General features: G+C 39.9%; 1 protein-coding gene across 4 annotated transcripts in view; it reads right to left on the bottom strand.

Moving 5' to 3' along the window:
- LOC137273206 (protein mesh-like) overlaps window positions 1–18,024 on the bottom strand; it is a 66,160-nt gene that overhangs the window by 18,231 nt on the left and 29,905 nt on the right. For 2 of the 4 annotated variants that reach the window (XM_067805709.1, XM_067805707.1), the window contains exons 2-3: window positions 2,931–3,224; window positions 2,581–2,718 (exon numbers count right to left, since the gene is read on the bottom strand). In XM_067805709.1, coding sequence (XP_067661810.1) covers window positions 2,581–2,718; window positions 2,931–3,224 — 432 coding nt within the window. Of the gene's footprint in view, window positions 1–2,571; window positions 2,719–2,930; window positions 3,225–18,024 lie in introns of all 4 variants that reach the window. The other 2 variants (XM_067805708.1, XM_067805706.1) reach the window with 1 other exon arrangement.

The following is an 18,024-nucleotide window of genomic DNA, read 5'->3' as shown; positions in this document are numbered from 1 at the left end:
ACCCACGTGGGTAAATGAACCCGGGTCTTCGGCGTGGCGAGCGAACGCTTTAATCACTGGGTTTCCCTTCAGCACATTAAGGCCTCTTCTATTTTGTGCATTAATCTTTACCAAATAAGGCTTTCGAGAGTATAAGTGTTTTGCAAAAGGTAAACTGATTGATATACGGCTGTGTCTTTGCTTGAAACATTTCATAAACATAAGACGTAAACCATTATTTGATGTTAGTACCGTTAAAATGATGAAGGTAACAGTGAAAGTTCAAAAACTAGAACAGGTTACACGAGAATAATTAATATTATTAGTAAGAAAATAAATAAGAAGACATATGGATAATAATGCTTCTGATTTAACTGTCAATTCTTGTAGGCTTCTTGAATCATACACACTCCATGTGATCTAAATAATTCCGTTAAAGATCTTACACGAGGTGTTTTACATAATTTAACGGCATATATTGTAGAACGTACTTTGTGTAAATTACAATTTAACAGTTTAATGCCAATTTTGACATGAAGAATAGAAAATCAACCACAATGCAACAGAAATTTCAAAATCGACTGAAATCGGAGCATGCTGGGTAATATGTTCCACTTCCGGTCCGAACTTTTCCGGGAGTGGCCGACTACAGGAAGCAACTACTAGAATATGACCGTAATGACATGACACCTCCTGCACGCATTCGTCTGCAAATGACGGGAACTAGTATCTAACACATTCTGCTCTGTCCAGACCGAACCCGTTCAGACATCACCTTTCACTTTTGACCCCCTTTGACACACAACGCTCTACGTTTGTGTTATATTTGGTACATGCGTAGCCAAATTTCATTTCTTAATGTCATCAATAATCTCAGACGTTTCAAACAAACTAAAAGGATATGCAATGTATTTCATATTTATGCTTGTTGGCTGGTTCTAAACGTGACAGCTAGCAATGATGGCGACCTACATATACACTAGTCTCAACCAGTGATTTACATTCTGAGCATACGATGACAGACACCAACCACGTCAACATATGTGATCCCATACGGGGCTTCTCAATTACGAATATGTATTTTTCAGAGGCTGCTAAATTCTTAACTTTATCGATACTAAAACATATACTAGCAAAAAAACATGCTAGGTATTGTCAAAATTTTCAAGATTCAGTTGGCCTGTTACTAGTATACTAACGTTAGGATGACGTTCATCTATGTCCCATCTGACCTCTAACCTACATCAGGCAAGGACAGAGCATGCTGTCCATGCAGGGATGAAAGAACGGGTAAGGTCATGGAAGGTCAAATCAAAACAAGGTCAAGGTTCTTTACAAAGTTTAGTGATATATCCCGACATTCACACCCTAATCAACTTCATATAGGAAAGGATTGTGTTGTATCCTAGCGATTATTATAATATTTGGGATGTCTACAGATTTGACAAGATTACGTAAGGACGATGAACTCTTAAAATATATTTTTTCATATATCAGTAGGTAATTACAGACATAGATAACGTACGTTTGTGACATTCATTTAATTTCATTTACTTTCTTGACAGACTTAACCTACGGTGCCATGTCGCACTTTGCTGATGAAAATGGAACAGTTGTGTCGGAAATATTTCTCTAGGTGTGCCAGATAGGAAAGCATGTTGTGTCTGTACTGTTATCATGCAATATCATTGATTACACCTGATATTTAGGCCACCCTTTGAAGCATATGTGGTTTAATTAACTCGCCATCTTTTAGCCAACATTTCAGCAAAAAGATTTAATGTTTAATCTGTTAAAGGTTCGAGCTAATCTCTATTGGCACAAAGAGTAAGGAAATTATCTCTGTTCACTGTGAAAAGGGGGAATATGCTCTTAAATAACTTATTGCTAAATACCTAAAATTAGTTTTCCTCATCATAAATGTAAGTTTTCGAAGAATAAAGGTTACCTTCTTTTTGCTATTACAGTGACGGGTATGGCTGTGATATTGACTTTCTTAAGTGATAAGTTGCCCAAGCAATAACATGAATTCTGTGGTCGTATCGTCTTATTCTTCTCATTCTCCTACTACTTTGAAATGGTCGCTTAAAATATTAAACAAGTTGATTTACTTTATTTTCAAGTACTTCAAACAATATTTACCATATTTCGTCAGTATAAGCAGGAAATACCCATAACATAAACGCCAATATCAGGTGAATTACACGTAAATAGTATCTGATGATAACCTTGACCTTGCTAGCTGCCCGTGACCAACATCACGTGACGGACAGAGCAGATGTACAGAGAGAGAACTAGTGCAGCACGCATGCTAATCTTGAGTACAAATGGATGGAGGAGGAGTTGTGTAGTCAAAGCAGTGACAGCGTGTATGACGTCACAGATGACGTCATTATGCAAATGAACCATGTAACTTCAAACCCAAATTTCAAACAACTACCTCATCATAACTTCACCGCTCAAACAATGTCACTTTTGCACGTCTGCTGGAGTTGATGACGTTATGATGACGTAATAATGACGTCACTGTGATGCACAGCCACTACTATGACATCTATGCAGAAGCGTAATTTACCACCGTATGTCTTCTACCTTCCATACCTGGGCAGGACTCCCTCCAAGACCCGTCGTAGTCACCCCGCCGCTGTTGGAGCCAGTCGTCCACTCGATCTTGTTGTAGTTGAAGATGACGAAAGATTGCAGGCCGTCGGTGATCAGCACTGCTTGGAATGTGTTTCTCTGAAACAGCCATCAATGAATATGAAACTTCAATGATAACGTGAGTCAGTCATGTCCAGATACCTCTTCTTTAGGGGTATGCCAAAACAGAGGCGAATATGAATATCTACTTTTGACTTAATATATCTCTGAGGTATTACTCTGAATCTTCATGATAACTGCAACCAATATTGGTAACTGTCTAAAGTGCAATATTCATTGAAGACACTTACTTTTTGCCTGCCTTCTTGAGAAGCACCGTAAAAACCAACATTGTCCCAGGTAGCGATAAACATCCACTCAGCACGGAACCTTCTCAGACCAGGGAAGTATGTCTTTATTTCAGTCGTAGCTTTATGAAGAAGTTGTAAATCTCTAGACTCACGATACCACACTTGGCCACCAACTTGCACATCCACGTCAGCCCAGAATGGAGCAATAATTGGTGTCTCAGAATCCAAGGGGAAATCTTCAGGTCTGTAAGTTTTAAGCTGGTCCAGAAATGATATTATTCCATTGTTATTTACCTGAAACACAAAAAATAATTCTACGTCGGTCTGATACGATCAGATGAGATGAACGTCTGTAACAAATGTTCTGTAACCTCCAGGCGTTTTCCTGTGTTACTTGTAAGGGTAATATATGCATATGAATCCCAACGGCGTAGGTCGATGTTCATGCTGTTGATCACTAGATTGTCTCTCCCTGACTCGATTAGTTACAGACCGCCGTCATATAGCTGGAATATTGCTCAGTGGGACACGCATCTAAAGAACCCTGACCTTCTTGTTCAACTCAGTCACAGGCTTAGACGTAAACAAAACGTTTGTTCTACATGGTGCTTTAACGTAACAAAACGTTTGTTCACATGATGTTTTAGCGTAAACAGAACGTTTGTTCACATGATGTTTTAGCGTAAACAGAACGTTTGTTCACATGATGTTTTAGCGTAAACAAAACGTTTGTTCTACATGGTGTTTTAGCGTAAACAAAACGTTTGTTCTACATGGTGCTTTAACGTAACAAAACGTTTGTTCACATGATGTTTTAGCGTAAACAGAACGTTTGTTCACATGATGTTTTAGCGTAAACAAAACGTTTGTTCTACATGATGTTTTAGCGTAAACAGAACGTTTGTTCACATGATGTTTTAGCGTAAACAAAACGTTTGTTCACATGGTGTTTTAGCGTAAACAAAACGGTCTTTTTACATGTTGCTTTAACGTAACAAAACGTTTCTTCACATGATGTTTTAGCGTAAACAGAACGTTTGTTCTACATGTTGCTTTAACGTAACAAAACGTTTGTTCTACATGGTGTTTTATGGTTTAACGTACCAAAACGGGTGATAAACGGTCTTCTTTAGCTTTTAAATACAGGTATCATTCAAACTCATCAGTAATATGTCGACCAGACTAGCTGGGGGGGAGTTAGTGCATTTGAAGGTTCCCATTTCGGTTTAAAATATCAGGAATGTAGGACAGACATCAAATGATATTGTAGCATGCTAAGTTTGAAACCACCAGCGCTGAATGTGAGTTCTCTCGCCATATGGTACGTATCGCTGTTAAGAGGTAGTTTTCAGTTAAGACAAATATTTCTTCAACACTTTATCTACAGAGCCTTGCTAGCCAAGAGGAGTGTAGCGTTACAAAACACACAGGTAAAAAACACTGTAGATGAATGACGCTACACACCTGTGTTGGGAGTATTGAAATGCTGCGTTCATGGCTCATTTGTACAGGGGAACAGTGTTTTGGTTCACAGAGATACTGGGTATCTATGTAGCCACGTCTAAGGTATCAGTGAGTTGTGAACTATTGTGGGTAGAAACCCTACAAACAACGCCAGCGTTCGTTGGTTTAGCTGGGAACCAAAACCTCCCTGCACATGCCTCTGACAGTGGACACTAGACATATTAAAGTGCATGTATCTCATATGTGTGGTGTTGGAAGTTTGGGGGATTTTCATTTGGGGACGGATAACACTCGTGAGTATTTGTTGAAACTTAACATCGTTGTTTGAATTACTTGTCTTTTAATGAGGCCTTTTCCATTTCATTTTTCTTTCGAAATTCGCACAAGACGTGACTAGAATCAGCAAAGGCACACATGGGTGTGCCATGTTTGGATATTGGGGGTAATGCTTGGGATATTTGGATATGGTGGGTAGTGGTTGAGGTGTTGTGGGCAGCGTTTGGGACATTGTGAGCGCTGTGGGTCGTGGTTGAGGCGTGGGGGTGCTGTGGGTAGTGGCTGAGACATTAGTGTTGTTCACGCTGCCGATGTTCATGTTCTGCGCTGTACTGCTGACAAGTTGAATGTTGAACTATTATTAATTACCGATAGGAAAAACAATTAAATGATTCACTTGATGCACTTGCGTCAGAATGTGCAATACCGAATGTCCAAACCCTCTCACAACAGGTTATATGAATTCTTATACCATGGGACAAACGCTTCATATACCATGTACCATTCTTCCTGTTTACCACTGTGATGGCTGGGCTAATGCCTATCGGTGCGTTCATAGCAAATTCTCAACGTCAAAGCTTGGTGCACATGCACTCAAGACAAATGTAAGGCATACTGACGTAACGGATGTTTGTGGTAGAGGATATAGTTCCAGAATATCAAGTTCACATCCGTTAATACCAGTTATCCTCTCTATATTTACTTCGTTGTTTTCTCACAGAAAGTATTTCATTTTTTGTAATACACTGAGTTGCTTGGGACTTATTTTTATTGTGGTGGGGTTTTTTCAAGCTCTCCCATATCCGAAAAGCATTTGTTTTAGCCATTAAATATGTATGAACACACACACACACACACACACACACACACACAGATCGGTTATCTTATCTGTTACTGTATTCACCAAGGTGCTCTCTGGCAACGGCCTTGGCTGGAAATCAACCTTGCCTGGGTGTCTCTTCGGTTGTGACTTTTAATGGGTTCGAAAACTTTCCTTCAACCTGGGATAATATTCAGATTCGAACCCAACGAGTGAGTGAGTATGCTCTTACGTAGTTGTTAGTAATATTCCATTAATATTCCAGTAATATTCACGGTGGTGGCTCCTGGAATGGGTTTCACACATTGTACCTATGTAGGGAATCCAATCCGTGTCTTCGGCGGGGCCACTGCGATACCCCACTGCCGCTGAAGAAGAGTGGGGACTCCGAGGATAGTGGTTAAAGTGTTCGCTGGTCACGCCGAGGATCCGGGCTCTTCTTCCAAAGTGGGCACAATGTGTGGAGCCCATTTCGGGTATTCCCCTCTATGACATTACTGGAATATTGCTAGAATATTAATAAAAGCGGCTTAAAACTAAACTTATGCATGAAATCCAACCAAAGGAAGCAAGTTCGTCCTATTCGGTTAAATAACTGTTAACGCGTCACCCTACCACGCTGGATTGCCTCGCTCTGACTTGATTACGTATTGCTTGTGTCATACGACTGCAGTGTGGCTTGCTACGGCATTACACTATATTCACTCACTCTGTCAGATTTGGAAAATGAGGGCGTGGCATTCGAGGTCAAACCATATGATGAACAGCACGTCGTTTCCATGGTAGCTGGCAGACGTTAACACACTTTTCTTCGAGAAAAACATCATCGGTTCCGCGTTGAATAAAAAAGGTGCCTTTTCAAACTTAATTCCCCAATCTAAACTTTATCCCTTAGTTCGCATGACGAACGGGAAATTCGGCATCCCTCAATTACAGTTTCAAGAATTCAGGAAAAAATCGTATTAAGATTTCAAACTTTGGTAAATAAAGTACTGATTGTTTGAGAGTTGGGGCCCTGCTACCAGGCCCCGAGTGTTATTTATACTAGCTGTATAATACGTCGAGATGAAAACACATTTAATCACAGCCACACGTACAGTTGCCTAATGTCAGCTACCACACACTCGCAACGCATTGTTGCACGTTCATCGCACGTGGTCTGCACGTGCGCAACAGATCTGACACCGCTCACAACGTAAGGGTCGACATTTTGGACGTACATTCCAACATAACCATGACCCGTGTTACACTGTTCCCGTCAGGTAAGCGATTCCACATGCGTACAGATCTACGTTCAAAGGGACGTAACTGCTAACAAGCGAAGAACCAAGATGGCGGCTTGGGCGGGGGTGTCCTATGCAATCAGTATTTATCATCATAGACAGTTCTACACACATGCCACGGAACAAAAAGATTTGTGATATATTTTTAGATTTTTGTGTTTAGCCCGATATGCATACGAGCAATTCCGTCCCGTGTATGTTTAGTTTATTCTGGCACCAGTACCATGTACAAGTGTGAAGAAGAAGGAACAGTATCAATAAAGGTACAGGTGATTGTTGACAGGTCAATGGCCGATTCTCGCGTGTGTGTTTCTGTGGAAGAGGTGCTTCAGGAGCGTGCATCCTTCTATTTTGCCATTCCCTTTGACACATTTGGGTGTAGTGTATAACGAAACTTTGGGAGGATCTTGGATCCGACTTAGAGTTGTTTCTATATCTCACAGGGGCGGTGAGGTTTTAGTAAAGTCATGGTTAGCATAAAAAGTACATGTTTCTCGGGCACATTTTTGTCAAAAGAGATGAGGGCGGTAGGACCTTTCTATAAATTTGTGATAGAAAAAAATGACAAGTTAGGAACACCTTTTTTATTTTTATTTTTCTCTCAGAAATACAGCTAGGAATGTTTAGCGCGTGTTAATGAGTAGATTCAGTCACACTCGTTTTCACATACAAATGAATGATTGGGACGTGGCAAAGTCAAAATTATTTTTTTAAATGTCAATAAAAACATTGTTACCCACAAATGAAAGTGACGCGCCGATCCCCGAGAGACATTTCACTTTTTGACTTAGCTTTACACTCCTCTACAGACTCTACCATACCAGTAACGGTAACGAATATTACTGAGACTAGTATACTTAGACTGGGGTAGCCTAGTGGTTAACGCGTTCGTCACGCCGAAGACCTGGGTGCGATTCCCCACATGGGCACAATGTGTGAATCATACGTTGCTGGGAATTGCTAAAGGTGGCGTAAAACTAAACTAAACTCACTTACCATATCTCACAAAACAGACTCCGGGGCAGGTGGGATATGGGCAGAAAGGGGCAATGTATGGACGTTAAGGCCTTTGTTATGAAAGCCAAGGCATTTCATAGCAAGTCGTTTCTCCTTCGTCAGATGTGTGAACGCTGGGGAGCAGATATCGGACTTAAAGGAGGACAATATACCACTTCTGAACGCTATTCAGTTTGACGGAATTGTTGCAAAAATGTTCAGATTGAAAATTCAACACGAGAAAGAGATAAAATTTAATTTTACAGCCGGTCCTGTTTAGTGGGCGGAGAGTCTGCGTGTCTGTTGTGGCAATCAAATATTGAGTCCCTAAATCAAATATCTTGTCTCGTCTGTCATCAGTGACAAGCGGATTCGCTCAACCACATTTCATTAAATCATTCACACCGTGTCACGACAACCAGAAATCGTGATATTGCGGAGACAGGAACAATGAACGATTTTCTGTTGTGGGCAAACCTCGTTTATCCGGATGACTGTCTGCATAAACGAAACACATGGGGAAAAAATGTTTTGAAACGCCCTAAACAAGAACTGCACGGGCAAAACCAGATGAACACAGGGCGGATGTACAAGGTGTAGATGTACCTGACGTCACAAACAGTAACTGATCAACTACTTACCACCTTTAAGATTTTCGTTCAAAATTGTTATACCAATTTCTTAATTGAAACTATTAACGATTTCAACAATCCGCGACTAAGAGCATAAAATCGTCAACATATTTGACTGGTTTAGTGAATATACTTTTGAAAAGCCGGTAACATGTATGGATGACACGAACAAATTATTAAGACTGTACTCATATAAAAAAAAATGAAAGAAAGAAAGAAAGAAACCCGCAGCATTGCACTTGCATTCACAAAAATGACGCCTTCATTCAAAAGGTAAAAACAGTGTCTTCCACGAAGGGAGATAATTCTGTCAGTCGTATCGACGCCTCGCCCATTTCGACAAATATTCAACAGAGTTGCATAAAACAGCTATTATCTAACACCAGCATGTAGCACTGTAACAGTTGACATGACTTTTGTAGTACACCTTGTTATGTAAACAAGGCCCTCCCTTTACCCTAATGCTGAGTTTACCATAATACAACATGTCTGAATGTAAATGAATAGCCCCAACCACAATGACGCGGCCTACAAATACAAGTTTTATTCATGCATGTATATTGAGACACCGGGTCAGCCAGTTTCCTGTTCATACAATATGTATTGACATTTAGGAACCTTTCTCCTTTCGATATTAAGAAACCCTACTCTTTGATACGCGCACCTGCTGGGGACTAACATTAATTGAATTTTACCTGTTTTTCCGTATGTATTTTCTTGAGCTCAGAAGTATCAGAAACATGGCACTTAGTATGTATCGACAGTCAACCTTGTTACTGCGGCCTGTGCGTCTGAAACCCCGTTAAATCGGACTGTTCGAGTTCAAATTCAGCTAAAGCTGATTGTGGGTGAAAACTCCAATGGAACTTTTTACAGTATGTCTTGTGCCATAATGTAAATTTTGAGTTTTCGACAAAAAAAATCATCCTTGGCATATTCCTGACTATCGCAAGTTGAACCAAATCCTTTGTCACAAAGTAGCCACAGTAGCCACGCTGAGACGAGTTTCTGGACTTTGGGGTTTCCACAACTAAAATGTGACTTGTTTTGTTAAAGTTTATTAGGGTGCTGAGGACATAGTAATGGTGATGATCACGTCCGTGTTTCATGGGTTGAATTGTGGTCTTAAATGCATAATTCTAAGGAAATAGATTATTACTTCATATGAAGAAAAAACGGAATTGGAAGAACTTCAGACACGTTACATTCATTGTGTCACACACGCAGTTTTAACTGAAGGTAAGAAAATGACGAGGGAAAACATATCTTGCTTTTGATTAATCATGTTTGATTTTCATTAACAATATGTTATATTTGCGATATTATACGTAAGAATGATCTGCACTGGCACTTAATCAGGACTCCGTACACGTTTACGTGGTTTAACATGTCAAGACATTTCATTTAAAATTTACTTTTAATTTCAAGAAATTAAATATCATAATACACCACTGCTTATTTGAATCTAAGACAATTTCTCTTTCAAAATGAGTCCTTTTGCTTTCCTCGGCTTAAACAATCACAAATTTCAACCAGGGTACGGATCATGTGGTTTAAGTATTTCCCCACCCAGCCTTCATTTAACAATTTCATTTTTCACAAACTTGACCAGCAAAAGATTGCTATTTGCACAGTGCTGTTGGAATAAGGGAAGGGGAGGTAGATATAATCAAATTACACAACAGTTCAGGACAGGCTATCATTTCATGTAAAGGAAGAGCATTTTCAAATGATTGGATTAGGGACGGAGATTCGTTGTTTCGTTCACGACAAAACCAAAGTATTTACTTCCGCGTTAATTCCATGTGTCTCGCACTTTTTGAATGCTCCATGGATCATACCCACACAAACCTCACACACAATACCAAAACAAATATTATGTTACGCATTTTACATGTTTGATCTTGACGAATGATCGTGACTGAGGAACACCTTTGTTCTTGAAACAAAAACAAAACATAATAAAAAATAGGAGATATGAACCAGTCTTTTCTAAACTCACGATCGTACATTCAATAGCTGCAATATCTGATATATCTTTTAGCATTAACATCATGTCCTGGGCGTGTAAACGCCGTTGAGAGATCCAGTTCTTCTCACGGAAATGGTCACTGAGTGCACATCCCTGACCTAAAAATAGCCCCCTCGTGATTTATTTTCAATGATAAAAGGAACTTTGAAGTGTGAAAATATTTTACAGTGTGTAAAGGATTTAGTAATAGTTTTTGTGTTCGTACATAACATCGGAACATTATGAAAACTGTCTTATTCGTCATATTCGTGTGTGTGTCCGTGTGTGTGTCTGTCTGTCAGTGTGTGAGTCTGTCTCTGTGTGTATGTGTGTGCGCGCGCATGTGTGTGTGTGGTTAGATTGAGGTTTACCGCTGTATTTTTTAAAAATGAGTATATACATGTTTACTTTCCTACAGCTAAACTTTGTCAGGTATCCCGAAACTACAACAATATAGATAATAAAGGAAGTGGAAGCACTCCTTATTCTACACAGATAAATCATTGATTAGCTTAAGACTTGGTGGTTTAAAAATTACAACGTACGAATACTGGTGTATATTCATAAACTCAAAACAAGAAATATTTCCGCTTTTTCATGGTGCCAAAGACACCAATATATCAGCTGTAATGCATAGCATTTAAGAAAATATTTTCAATTTTTGCAGGAACATCGCTGTAATGAGCGGCATAAGGTGCAGTGTTGAGATGAGACCCCACCTGGAGTATCGGGTTTCAATAGCAGGTATTTCAGTATCAGTCATCTACATAGCGAATAAACGTTTATTTATATTGGTGCTATCACACATCAGCTTTCAGCCTCTGGGACCGGGCGAGCCGAGGAAATCATAGCTAAATTCGTCGTGTTTCAATAGAAGGCGTTATAAACACAAATCGTTTGGGTTACTAGAACAGCCATGTTAGCAAGGACGTTATGAAGGACAGAAATACATCCACTCAGATCTGGCATCATGAACGGAGAAAACCACGAAGGTTATTTACAAACATCATATATCTGGTTCCTAAAAAATATAAAGAAATACTGATACATTAAACTTACTTAACTTTGTTAGCCATTTTTATTCAATAAAAGTTGAAATATATCATTTGTTACCCAAAATTTGTCCCTTAGAATGAGTTGATAATATGTGACACTATATAGCTGGATAGTGTGATATGTCTCATAGCCGCACGATGTCTAGCGGTATAAACAGCATATCACCTCATAAGGCGCTATTGTATAACGAACATTATGAAAATATATAGAACGGCTGCCTTTCAACACTTTCGTATACATGTACGTATTTCTTTCTGAAATGCACATTCGTTGGCTATGTTCATGTTATGGTATGCAATACCAATACATGTTCATCCAAAAATAATTTATGTATCAACTGTGTTTCATTTTATCTGTGTATCTAGGTCATAAACATGTGGTTAATATTCGTAATGTCACAAGATTTCAATCACGTGACAAAAATTCGGGTTTCGACACGCACGTATAAGTCAAGTCGAACTGAACCGACTACAGCAGTAACTATAAACGCCCCCAAGCTTGACAGATGACAGAGGGTGGCGAGCTCACAATAGAGACACCTAAACATAGCAGCGACAGGAACAGCAGGTGATCCGTCTCCATGGAAACTTGAAAGTAGGTCAAAGCCAAATCTGGTCCTATTAAACTACTTCCTTTTAGACAAAATATACTTCCATCAGCTATCAGTGTGCTAAACCGTAATAGTCAGTTGAAGTTACTGAAAGATTAGCGTTATTGTAACTAGTTCCCACTGTTCTTACAAAGGCGGGAATCGTCTTTACGAGGAAGCTGTCACAACGGGTACAGGCTAGGGATCGTATTCGGTACAAATCTGGGATTTGAACCCGGAATATTAACTACGCCGCCAATGACACAGTAACCAACTGTTGCTGATTTTACAGCGTTATCGTTGTGAGCCATTTCTGTGGATGAGAGACTACAACTGGATCACATTTCTCCGCATTCGGAAAACCCCTAATTCCTGAAGATATTGATGTAGACATATTGATATATTCAAAGACAAGTCAATGAGTACACATTATTTCGTTTACATGGAAATGTGTGAATCCAGAGAGATTGGTATGAACAGGTATCGTTAGAATGTATTTTTGTGTAATATTTTAAAGCAGCGATTTATAAATATACTGCCCCAATTATTTTGACACTTGTCTTGGTAATGGGGTTGTGACCGAGTATCATATCTGAGGTTCGGAATCGACTAAACTGGAGAAGCTCATGGTGGTTATTTTGAAGTTGAAGTAATATTCCTAAGCAATACTCTATTCCAACACAATTCCACCTTGTGGGTAAAACGTGAGAAGGAACCGCAGTGCCACTGTACCTCCATGATAAGATAGAAACGGTGTAGAAAACCTAAGAAATCTCACAAACGGTAATTGGAAACGATGGTCTCATTTCAAGGACAGCACACGAAATGAGGAAGAGAGACACGGAAAGACTTCTACTTGAACCGGAAGGAGTAAGCATTGTGGGAATCATAGTCGCATACTCGAAAGGTATTGATAACAAAGGGAAATGGTTTTCCTAGTTTTGAGCTGGGAGAATGATAAACATGCTTGGAGAGAAGAGAAAAAATGGCATTGACGCACGCACGCGTTGGCTATCGTAAATAACACGGCTTAAATACAGACGTAGAGCTGCCATCAAAGCTAGCCCCGCATCAACACAGCACGGCTGCTACAAAAAACACAACTGGAAAGATTCGAAAACGGATCAGGTTTGTTCTCTTACGTCGGTGAATATAAACCAGCATCAATGTTGCTCACAGTCGAAGGACCAGTGAAACTTACAAGACTTAAATAGCTTCGATTAGGGAGTGAATAACTGGTTGATGGACCAGAATGCGCTATCAGCAGGTCTGGTGAGTTTGAAGAGCCTGGAAGAATAACAATCGTTATTTATTAATCACAATGCAACCTTTCAGAGAAAGGTAGTTCGTTTTCATACAGTTTACTAATAATGTTTGCACAGTTCCGGGACATGAAATGGTGGTGACAATCAGAAAGAGTTGTTCGTCCACCCTTTCTATTTCTAAATGGCTGCAATTAAGCTTATTATCGTTGAGCATCATGTTTCATGTTCAACCACGCCTTGCCTCGAACACGTTACAAACATGCAGCCTGGCTGTTCTCCACAATAAACACACAGGCATAGCACTTAAAGCTGCACCCAACACCATTGCACTTTTCGCTATTACGGTTCATAAAGTCCATTACTCTTTAGAAGTATGGAAGAAATAAGCTGGCGAGTACTATTTCGCCTGGAAATGACGTTGTCAAAAGACGCATTCAGTTTCCAACCTTGACCTTAACAACTGACCTTCAGAAGGTCAACCTCAACGTTGCTCTTTGCAATAAGGTTCAGGTGTTGTGATGTTAAATGTAATACCGTACAGCTGAGAAGTAGACAATATTAGCTTTTACAATAACATCAATAGGCGTGGTTACGCTAACCACGCTAGCCATAGAGACATATACGTTTAGAAGTCACCTCTGACAGACTGCAAATAGTCAATACTTTAGGGGTACATATACTCTCATATTCATGTGTGTGGAATTATGACCTAAGTACTAAGCCTCTCTCCAGTTTCCAAATATTTGACAAGGGCACTGAGATTGCAAAAGAAGAACATTCGTCATAATGTAAACACGATCCAGATTCAAGCTGGTTCAGACCGAAGTAGGAATAAGGGACTGTGCACCGCCAAATATGCCGGACTAGTTACTTGATAAACTGGTTATTTGCTCTATTGACGATCGCGGTGTCAAACAACAAACAAAGGAAGTTCCATGTGATGTCGCCAAATAGAACACAGGTATTTTACAGTCGAGAATGGCGAAATACTGATGTATACAAATGACCTTGAATTGACACAAAGGACAAGTGTAGATAGAATCTGTTTTACTGAACCTTTCATGTTAAATTTGAACTTCAAATGTGAAGATACATTGGAAATATATAATCAATATTTCGACAATGTATACCATTACAAAAGTAGGGGATAATCCATTTTGAGAGCATACCACTAGTCAATGCCAAGAAAAAGAAATATATATCCATACAGATGAAATATTTCCAAAGGAATGGAATAAATTGTCGCATTTTCCCTTAATTTCTCTTCACCATCTTGGATTCATCATTTGCATTTTATCAGTCTAATAAATCCAATAGAATGGGAATGCATGTGCAATGTGAATGAACCACCTAAAATTTCTGAACAGAGTGACACCCACCAACCCACCCACCCCTTACCTCGTCATGTACAAAGTCAATGACCACCTTCCATAATGTTTAAGCATATTTTAATATTTTTCCACTATTGCATGTGTACAACACTGATGACCCTCACTTCTCCAGAACTAAATGGGTGACCCCCTATAATCACCCCCCTAAATTATGAACGGTCCCTTATGATACTGAACACTGAACAGAGCGACACCTTGTTTATCGGGACTGTATGCGATGGTCAGATATGTTCAGAGCAACAAAGGCCCTGGACAAAGGGTAGTCAGGTATGGAGAAGGAAAATTACTCTCGCGTTAACAACATCGTAATGGCCACTGCTTAAAGGTAGTCATCAAACGATTCCCAAAGTCTTGTACACCTTAAGAAACACGTGACATAAATACTTCACAACACAATTTCCAAGCAGCATAACACAGCCGAGTTAAAGCTACCAAAAATAACACAATAACGTAAGCTTCCTTTTGAGACAAGCAGTGCCTAAACAAAATGCCCGAGGGCAACCATATAAAACAAGGAGTTACGTCTGCACTTATATGACGTTAAAGTTACGTGACAAATGACCGTTCTTGAAAACTGCACAACGCTATCACGTCCACACGAAGTGATAACGTATGGTTTCATGGAATGAGTGTTGTGATGGGAATTTCACATTGGTAAGAAGTAAATATTTATTAGATGAAAATAATTTGAAAACTGCAACAAAGCAATACCGACATTTTTAGATTCTTGCAGAATCAAGAAATGCAACACAAGCTCAACGTCACTATTATCCGCCCTTCAGCAAATATCGATTTATATCCCGCACGGTGCACCATACATCTCGCCTTATCATACAGAGATATCGGTGTAAACATGGGTGGGGCCCATCGCCGTACATTAGGTCAGAGATTTCTCCACTATTCATTTTACTTGATTGGGCGGACCGCAAATGAGAAACTGGTTTTCGTCACAGCAGTCGTCTCCCCTGGGCAATGCAAGCACATAAAAATACAAATATTTTGAAAGTTAACAACATGTTGTCAAGCACGTTCTGTGAAAGATACCTTTTTCGGCCAACCTCAAGCAACATCCAAACTGGTGTATCTATATTGATACTAGTGGAGGAAAGACTGCTTGCATACTACCGTGTATATCAGTAGTGGTAGGGAGACATTATATTAGTAGTGGTAGGGAGACATTATATCAGGTGTGTTGCATAACAACACAGGCATTTTTAATTAATCTGAATGGTTTGATGCAGTGAATGCGTTTCAATAATGAATTGTATTGACAAATGTACATAAATGTACTTTATATCTATATGCAGATAATGTTTCACGTCAGTGCAGGTTGATTCTCGCGAACTCGCGTCAGCATAGGCTGGTTCTCGAGAACTCACGATAGTTTAAGCTGACTCTTAAGAACTCACATTAGCATAGTCTCTGTCTTCCGAACTCACGTCAGTGCAGGCCAGCGTTTGCGAACTCACGTCAGTGTAGGTCAGGGTTTGCGAACTCACGTCAGTGCAGGCCAGCGTTTGCGAACTCACGTCAGTGTAGGCCAGGGTTTGCGAACTCACGTCAGTGTAGACCAGCGTTTGCGAACTCACGTCAGTGTAGGCCAGCGTTTGCGAACTCACGTCAGTGTAGACCAGCGTTTGCGAACTAACGTTAGTGTAGACCAGCGTTTGCCAACTCACGTCAGTGTAGACCAGCGTTTGCCAAAACACGTCAGTGGAGGCTAGCGTTTGCCAACTCACGTCAGTGGAGGCTAGCGTTTGCGAACTCACGTCAGTGTAGACCAGCGTTTGCGAACTCACGTCAGTGTAGACCAGCGTTTGCGAACTCACGTCAGTGTAGACCAGAGTTTGCGAACTCACGTTAGTGTAGTCCAGAGTTTGCGAACTCACGTTAGATTAAACTGGTTTTGCGAACTCACGTTAGATTAAACTGGTTTTGCGAACTCACGTTAGATTAAACTGGTTTTGCGAACTCACGTTAGATTAAACTGGTTTTGCGAACTCACGTCAGTGTAGGCCAGCGTTTGCGAACTAACGTTAGTGTAGTCCAGCGTTTGCGAACTAACGTTAGATTAGACTGGTTTTTTTGCGCGAACTCACGTTAGTGTAGGCTATCTTTTGCGAACTCACGTTAGTGTAGACTATGACACTGACAGATTCTAGCAGGGTAGTTCTGTAAATAGTTTTAGAACGCTTGTTTTGTGTAAAATGATTCACCGAGTGAGTAGGGTTGAACGCAACATTGGAGTCCTTTCATCATTATTCACCCTAAATCAGTATAACCTGGAACCAGATATCTGGAATCTTCGACATTACATAAATACTTCAAATTTAAATCATATGACATAATTATTTCATATTTATTATCAAATTTATTATAACAACTAATTTCAAGTTTTACATTACCTCACTTTATACGTCATGCTTTACCTTGTTACACTATCCTTTTTTCACAATACTTTACCGTGGTAGAGGTACATAGCCATCGGTCTCTCAAACATTTATAAATTTTCATGCATGTTATTCTCTTGAATTAAACACGTGGTTTTCCCATTACTTATGTACCGCCTTTAATCTTCCCAAACACCGGTTATCGGCCACACACCAGAAAACGGGACAATCAGTGGCTGTATGGGTGCCCCGTCGACTCGACATGACGTTATCTCCCTAAAGGCGTCTATCTGCGCCTGCAGTGCATTCTGGTTAGAAAATAACGTGTATTTATTGTGAAAAGTTATCTCCTTCAGCATTTGTTGCAGAATTTATTTGTCTTCTTTTCCCTGCATTGTCTATTTCGGGTGCAGTGGTCTGTTCCTCTACCTCTCATTTACAAAGAAGAACTATTTTAAAATGTCGAGATAAAAGAGGCACGAAGTGAGTCATCATTTTGCAGTAGGCAAACCGTCATCAACATAGCATTATGTGCTAATACCGCTATAGAGATAAAGATAAATCGACAGTTTAGGTGATACTAACGTTATTTCGTCCATGTCTATCCCAGGAGAATCCGTTATCACACAATTATGGGAGATATCTGATACAGCGAGATAGTACAACTAAGGAAGGGTGAGGCTGGCGGTGCTTAACGCCGTGCAGAGGTCCGGACACTAGATGTCTAGAGAAGATTAAGACGTGGTCATTCACTACTAATGTGAAACTTACGAAAATAAGTATGGTGCTCACAAACCTGGGGGAGATCGGATCCTAGTAAAAAAGGGAGACAACTCGTGCGCTCTTGATAGGGGACTATTCAAAGCAGCGGACATATATTGTATATAACAATGTTTTATATCTGATTTCAGTATATCACGA

The sequence above is a fragment of the Haliotis asinina genome, chromosome 2 (assembly GCF_037392515.1).
Source record: "Haliotis asinina isolate JCU_RB_2024 chromosome 2, JCU_Hal_asi_v2, whole genome shotgun sequence".
Lineage (NCBI taxonomy): Eukaryota > Metazoa > Mollusca > Gastropoda > Lepetellida > Haliotidae > Haliotis > Haliotis asinina.
Note: the sequence above shows the minus strand (reverse complement) of the source record. Positions and strands in the feature narration are given on the sequence as shown.